This window comes from Carcharhinus amblyrhynchos, chromosome 17 (assembly GCF_965287045.1).
Source record: "Carcharhinus amblyrhynchos chromosome 17, sCarAmb.v2.hapA, whole genome shotgun sequence".
Classification (NCBI taxonomy): domain Eukaryota; kingdom Metazoa; phylum Chordata; class Chondrichthyes; order Carcharhiniformes; family Carcharhinidae; genus Carcharhinus; species Carcharhinus amblyrhynchos.
Window position 1 is genome coordinate 56,060,044 of NC_137340.1, and position 8,003 is coordinate 56,068,046.

The 8,003-nt window shown below is 48.9% G+C and overlaps 1 protein-coding gene across 1 annotated transcript in view; it reads right to left on the minus strand.

Moving 5' to 3' along the window:
• LOC145354544 (glutathione S-transferase omega-1-like) overlaps positions 1–1,713 on the minus strand; it is a 36,150-nt gene extending 34,437 nt beyond the window's left edge. The window contains exon 1 of the mRNA XM_080205997.1: positions 1,619–1,713. Within this exon, the coding sequence (XP_080062123.1) occupies positions 1,619–1,643 (25 nt within the window). The 5' untranslated portion in view covers positions 1,644–1,713. The remainder of the gene's footprint in view (positions 1–1,618) is intronic.
• Positions 1,714–8,003: the final 6,290 nt, after the last annotated feature.

The window sequence follows — 8,003 nt, forward strand, 5'->3', positions numbered from 1 at the left end:
TGATGGATGGATGATCTTCAGGCCGGTGTTGCTGGGTGGTGCCAGTAGATTCAATAGAATCTTTCAAAAGGGAGTTGAATAAATAAGTATTTGAAATGGAACAATTAGCTGGGCAATGGGGTAGGAGTAGGAGGGTGGCTCTCATTGCAAAGCTCAGTCAGAGAGCCAGGATAGGCACAATAAATAGACCGAGTGACTCCCTTCTGTATTCAATGGTTCTGTAAAATACCTGGGCTGCAATCTTACCGCCTCGCCCAGCACTGGAATGGGAGTGGGCGAGGGGCGGACAATCAAAAGGTCCATTGACCTTGGGCGGGATTTTACAGATTCAGGATGGGCGAGGCTGGAAAACCCCACCCATGGATTGTGAATGAGTCCGTGTGAGGTAAGAACACTCGTCACAAAACACAAGAGAACAGGCTGAATTTTAACATTGCCCCTGGAAACTGGGCAGGAGTGTGAGGAGTCGGAAAATGGTGGCGGGAGGCATTGGAAGGGGATCTCGCCAGCTTCCCATCACTGTGGACTATTCCCAACGCCGGGAACAGCAGCAGCCAGGGGGCTGGCAACCTGGTCAGTTATGGAGCCAATTAAATCTCACTTCTTATTTCCCTGATATTGGGAGTGGCCCCATCATGTGGGAAGGACAGCAGGCGGACCCGCAGCAACTTCCCGGGAATGCGGGTGGGGGGGATTTCCCTCTCAACTGACCCATGACCCATGGAGGGACCTCCCCCCACCCCTCCGCAGGCAGCTATGACTGTCCTCACAGTTCTGACGCTGCCTCTCGAGGTTCACTCCTCTGAGCCCAGGACTCCAGCACAGAAACTAACTCTTACCCACTCTCCAAGGTGCCTCAGTGTGGAAATGCCCCCACCCTCCCCCTGTGCTGCTGCCAAGCTCACTGGGCTACCAGCTCCATTCTTAACTTGCTGCAGTCAGTAGGATCGACCCAAGGTCCCATCCCCCCCACCACTTCAATCCTGCAGCAACACCAGGACAATATCACACATGTTGGGAGCAAGGGGAGCAGAACAACAATACAGAGAGACTGGGCAGAGAGAGACACATCTGTCCAACAAACAACTAATGTTTATTTATTAGTGTCACAAGTCAGGTTTACATTAACACTGCAATGAAGTTACTGTGAAAATCCCCTAGTTGCCACACTGGTGCCTGTTCGGGTACACTGAGGGAGAATTTAGCACAGCCAATGCACCCTAACCAGCTCGTCTTTTGGGCTGTGGGAGGAAACCCACACAGACATGGGGAGAATGTGCAAACTCCACACAGTGACCCAAGCTGAGGATCGAACCCAGGTCCCTGGGGCCGTGAGGCAGCAGCGTTAAGCATTCTGCCACCGTCTCTGAATCTAGAGGGTTAGCCCAAAGAGACAGCCAGGTACACCAGCACAGTGAGTTGTACACGCAAGAAGTGGAACGCAAATAGGAGAAGCTCAAATTGAGGTCACAACCACACACAGGCACGTTCACACATTCACAAACAGACTCATGGAGCAACGGGGATTAAACAAAGACAATGAGGTAAAGAGAGAGGGGCACAGGGTGAGAGGCAGAGACTGTCTGCCAGTCTCTCTCTCAGCTTTTCACTCCATTACCTTTTGCCAGAGATTTTGCAGACATTGTTCAGGCTGCGATCAGCTTGGGCCACACTTGGAGACAGGTTTCGAATTCACTGCACACTGAACCACTCAGCGAGCAAGCTCTTTAAATATAACCAGTAATACCAGGCAGACCAGTTCCGCCCACCAGTATGTCAGTCAAGATTATCCTCAAGCTGATTCACTGTACAGATATTGGAACAAGGGGTCGCACCCACCAAGGGCAAAATGAGGCATTGAAAGGTGCCTGGCAGGACCTGGGGGGAGGCGGGGTGGGGGGGCACACTGAAATTTTCAGGTGATATACTTTAGGATGGTTTGGATAACTGCTGTGACGTTCTGACACACTTTAATCCTGTCTGGACAACTCTACATGTCGCAAATGTTCAGGACTTTCAATGTACACAAACTAATCAATATAATCGATTGATATCATCGTTGATCACTGGGGCAGATCAGAGGAACCCGGAGGGGGGTGGGGAGGGGTGTGGGGGAGGGGAGGGGGGTGGGGAGGCGTGTGGGGGGGGGGCATGGGGAGGGGGGTGGGGAGGCAGATCACAAGAGCCAGTCACACACGAAAAACAGAATCAGTGAATCCACAACCACCAGATTAGACCGAAACTCCGCCAGCCTTTCACAAACCTGTGAATGGTGACGGAGAATGAAACAACTCACTTGGGGCAATTCACGGTGGGAAATAAATGCTGATCTCAGTGACACCCACATCACGGGAAAGAATTTACAAAAGTCAGAGGCGGCTCCATCAATGTTTCAGATATAAGGACAGCTTCTCAGTAAGAAGCTTTATTGAACCAGATAGCCATGCCAGCATGGCTAATGTGAGCATGCCTAATGGCAGTGTTAGGAGAGGATGGCAGGCTCAATACTACAATTAGTAGAGGTTGCATTTCCCCAAACCCAAAATCCCCCCTTCTCATCCTCAACAAAGGAACCAAACATTCATTTTCCTACAGACAACCAAAGACAGTTTTGTAAGCACAATCTTGTGTGATGGTGAATTACCCAAGTTACCCACTCCACACCCACCGTTAACGCGCATTAACAATTTTTGCTCTGCCTCTCAGTCTCGGCTCATGCATCACAAACAGGTGCAGAATTCTCCGACTGTTCATGCCCTGTCCTCGCTCCCAGCGAGAATGGAGAATTTGACACTGAACCTTCAGTTGTACAGAACGTTGGTTAGACTGCATTTGGAGTACTGCATCCAGTTCTGGTCACCTTACTACCGGAAGGACGTGGAGTCTCTGGAGAGGGTGCAGAGGAGGTTTACCAGGATGTTGCCTGGCATGGAGGGGCTGGGTTACGAGGAAAGGTTGGAGAAACTGGGACTTTTCCCCTTGGAAAGACGGAGATTGAGGGGGGACATGATAGAGGTATATAAGATACTGAAGGGAATAGACAGAGTTAATAGTGAGAGACTGCTCCCTAGACTGGGCACAAACACGAGAGGTCATGATTTAAGGGTGAGGGGGGAGAGGTATAATTTGGAAATGAGAGGAAGGTTCTTTACACAGAGAGTTGTGGGGGTATGGAACGCGCTACCGAGTAGGGTGGTGGAGGCAGGAACGTTGAACTCGTTTAAGGTTCAGTTAGATAGGCACATGAGTGAAACGAGGATGGAGGGTTATGGTTGGGCTATTAAATAAGGGTTAGAACCTCGGGAGACACCGGAAAGGCAGGCTTGTGATTAACGTTTTTGTCTTTTTATTCCGCAGGTGGAGGTCCACCTCGTGTCAAACGAGGGGCACACACACGGTGGGTCGTGCGTGGGCTGCTCCTGGAGGTTCCGGGAGTGGCCTAGTACTTCGTGTCGGTGTGTGTGCTTGATCCTGGACCGGTAGACAGGCGCCGCAACAGCTCGGTGACTAGCACTGCTAGCTGTGCAGATACATGGATTTGGGCCTGTGTCTGTGGGAGTTTGTGCATTCTCCCTGTGGTTGCGTGGGTTTCCTCCGGGCGCTCCGGTTTCCTCCCACACCCCAAAGATGTGCTCTTAGGCTAATTGGTTTTACCAAATTGACACTATTCTCCCCTGAATCTGGCTAAGTTAGGGGTTCCATTCGTAGACATACAGGGTAGAAAAGGTGTAGGGGGTGATGCAGCGGCGTGGGCTCGTTGGGCCGAAGGGCCTGTTTCCCGTGCTGGGTTGTTCTTTGTTCTTTGTAACCCAATCTCCAATCACTGCAGCGGGACTGGAGAATCCCGGCTGCGGGCAAGGTGGGAGAATCAGGCCCATGGTGTTTAAACCACACAGATCTGTAATGTGTGTGCACTGACATTGGCAGCTGGGGTGATGTTCCTTGTCCAGAGAGTGTCATTCCGGTGGCCCTTGTTGCCATAGTGACTGGTGGTAGTCCTGTGTACGGCCGAGAGGGTGAGGCTGGCAGATGGCAGCGAGGAAACAGCTCCACAGGTTGTTCTGATGTGGGGTTGGGCTGCTATATTTGGTCATTCACCTCCTCTGTACACAACTGAGGTGACAATTTCTCTACAGATGTGTGGCACGGGGTGGCATGGGGTGACACGGGATGGCACAGTGTGGCACATGGTAGCACAGGGTGGCACAGAGTGGATCGTTCTTCCTTCACTGTCACTGGGTCAAATCCTGGACCTCCCTCCCTAACAGCACTGTGGGTGTACCTACATATATGGATTGCAGTGATTCAAGAAAGCAGCTCATCACCACCTTCCCGAGGGGCAATTAAGGATGGGAAATAAATACCGACGGAGCCGGTGATACCCATGCCCGTGAATCATTGTCATTCTAAGCAGTGAGTAAGACCATAAAAAAGTGAATATGAAGCAAGGCCGTTTATCACAAATAGAAACCTAGCAACTAGAATGCGCTATCCTCATTTTTAATATTCACATCAGCCTAGAATTGCAGTTGATGAAGTTTTATGTGGATTTTAGCAAAGCTTTAGACAAGGTCCCACACGGGGGACTGATTGAGAAGGTTTGAAACACGTGACATTCAGGGGAAGTTGGTGAGATGGATCTGAATCTGACTCAGTAATGGGACACAAAGGGGATTGGGTAGAAGGCTGGTTGAGTGACTGGAGGCCGATATCCAGCAGCGCAGCACCAGGAACAGTGCTGGGTCCCTTATTGTTTGTTATATCGATAAATGATGTAGATGGTAGAGTGGGGGAATGATAAGGAAGTTTGCAGATGACACCAAGATTGGTCGGGTGATTATAGTGAAGGGGATGGTTGTAGGTCACAGGAAGATATGGATGGATTGGTCAGATGGACAGAGCAGTGTGAGGTGGTGCACTTTGGAAGAAGTAACAAGACAAGGGAATATTTAACAAACAGCAGGACACTGGGAAGCTCAGAGGAACAGAAGGATCTTGGGATAATTATTCGCAGATCCCTGATGGTGGCAGAGCAGGTGAATAGGGTAGTTAAGAAGGCATAAGGAACACTTGTCTTTATGAGTTGTGGTATCGAGTATAGGAGCAAGGGGGTGATGTTGGAGCTGTACAGAGTGTTGGTGAAGCCACAGCTGGAATACTGGGTGCAGTTCCACTCCCCTCGCTATAGGAAGGATGTATAGCACTGGAGGGAATACAGAGGAGATTGACCTGGGTGCTATCTGTGACGGAGCATTTGAACTTTAAGGAGAGACCGGATAGGCTTGGATTGTTTTTCTCCAGAGCAGAGAAGGCTGAGGGGGGGATGATTGAGGTGTATAAGATTATGAGGGGTATGGACAGGGTGAGGAGGGGTCAGTCACGAGTGGAAGCAGTTTGAGGGTGAGGGGCAGGAGATTCAGAGGGGATTTGAGAAAAAAAACGTTCACTCAGAGGGGGTGGGAATCTGGAATGTGCTACCTGGGAAGGTGCTGGGGGCTGGAAACCTTCCCACCTTTAAAAGATATTTGGATGAGCACTTGAAACATCAGAATATTCAAGAGTTTGGGACAAGTGCAGGAAGGTGGGATTCGCGTGACTTTATTGGTAGATATTGTCAGTACAGACTCGATGGGTCGAAGGGTCTTTTCTGCGTTGTATGACTCAATGGGCAGGATTTTAAGGTTCATTCGAACCAAGAACAGGATATGCCACCTTCCCATTGTCCGCCCTGTGCCCTCTCCCTGGCAGGCGGGCGGTGGAATTCGGGTGTATGATTCTAAGACTCTAAGATGGTTTTACAGTCGTCCCCTGACTCCTTTGTCCTCTAGTGTTGAAGGCCATTCACCAATCAGTGCTGCCAGCTGGACAGGCTGCCAATACTTGGTCAACAACAGGAAATGTGTGAGTGTGTGTGTGTGTTGATAAAGTAACTTTGCAGGATTGATAAAACCAAGCAAACAGTTACACAGCAGCCTGGAATGACAAAGCAATTATGCTTATTCACTGATGTGTTTGGAAGGTGCTATTGAAGGAGCATCAAGCTGGTACACTCTGCTGCCACTGGAGAGTGTGACTGGTGAAGCTGGTGCCAGGCATGGCACAATCCTTTCAATGATGTGAGGAAATGTTTGGAGAAAGGCAAATATACAGAAAGAAAGGGACACTGGTCAGTACAGGCTGCTCAGTTTAAATCTGTGGTGGATAAGATTTTAGTGATGATAATTAGGGAAAAGGTCAACAGGCACTCGGAGAGATTTGACTTATTCCTCCGTTCCCATGTGGGAAAATTGGCAGCAATACTCTGTCACTGGCCCTGCTCCGTCGCAATCTCTATCACTCCAGCCCAGCTGGCATCTAGCTCTCGAACCTCCTCAATAAATGTATTTCCCCAGGTCTCTCTGTCTCACCCTGTCTTCCTTATCCATCTGCTGGTGTCCATTCTCCTGCTCCTCTGGAGGGGACCAGGTCCAAGGGGTGAAATAGGTGTCCTGCCAGACATTTCTCCATCATTACGTCCCGCAGGGTCCACTGACCAGTTCCCTGAAGCTCTTCCTCATCAGTGATGCTGTCTCTCTGTGAGATTCCCAGATCTGATGTTGGTCGCGCTGGTGAAAGACGTCAACTCATGTGACACCTTTGCTGTTCCCTGTCTCGCTGTGGAATTTGCAGTTGGGATTAATGTGGATATGTGGAGTCGCAGCTTCCTGGCTGTGTCGCTGTCCTTGGTGTTCTGTTGCTCAGTGGGGATGGGGATGGAAGGGGGGCTTTGTTATTGTCCCCCAGCCTTGCTCTAACCGTGTGATAGTGTCTGTAAGAGAAATTATCTGAGGTGTCCCCTGGAGAGCCCTGTATTTTTTTGACCTCACTCAACCAATACATGGATTGTGAAAGACAATATATAGTTAAAGAATGAAAAGGAATTTATTTGCGAATGCACGCATCAGGAGAGAGACACAGTCAGTGAGGGTTGGCTGCCCCCTCTGAGCTAATATTGCAAAGTAAAATTATTATACTAATCTGAACATTTCAATATCCCACCCACTCTCATCAATCAAACTGGAGGGCCAACTACAACATCACACATTAACCAATAACGTTCCACTTGTCAACAGGAATAGGAGATTATCATCTTATTGCCCATGTAGGTTCCTCCCCCGTTACCTAGGAAAATAAACTCAAATTCCAAGGCCAGAGTTAATATTTGTGAATTTTCATTGGTGAAGGGAGTCACTCTTTCACTGCAACCTGGGCCTCCTTTACCAGCTGGTGAGACTGCTCCAGCCCCGCTACACATCAACAAATTTACTCCCTTAAATAGCGGCCTACTTGTTTTTGCGTGTCCAAGAACAGGTAACAGAAGCTGCCTTTCTGTGCTGCACTGTATGAAAGAATTTGGCCTGTATTCCACTGTGTTTCCCATCATGCTGCATTCAGAATGAACTTGGCCAAGGCACACAATACACAGACATTGAAAATACAGTTTCACCTTATATTTCCCATACATTTTCCCCCTCAACTTGTTAGTTTAAAGTTCTTATGACTGTTCTATTTATCCTTTTGGAAATAATCCTTTGGAAACAATAAGCCAAAGAACCCTTCTGTTTCTGTAATAGCTCATTGATGTCTTGGCACAGGAGGGAGCTTAGGAATCTGATATATGTATGGAATTGCATATCCAAGGTAACGCGACCCCTTCCATCCGACAGGGAGCCAAGAGTACGTCCCATCCCCACAAATCCAATATATTCCATTGAGAGTTGGATAAGTGTTGCCTTGTCTAAAGCAATAAGAAATAATATCAAGGATAAGACTCTTAGCAGTGTAGAAGATCAGAAGGACCTTGGGGTCCGAGTCCATAGGACTCTTAAATCAGCCTCTCAGGTAGAGGATGTGGTTCAGAAGGCGATGGTGTACTGGCCTTCATCAATCGAGGGATTGAGTTTAGGAGTTGGGAGGTAATGCTGCAACTTTATAGGACCCTTGTCAGACCCCACTTGGAGTAT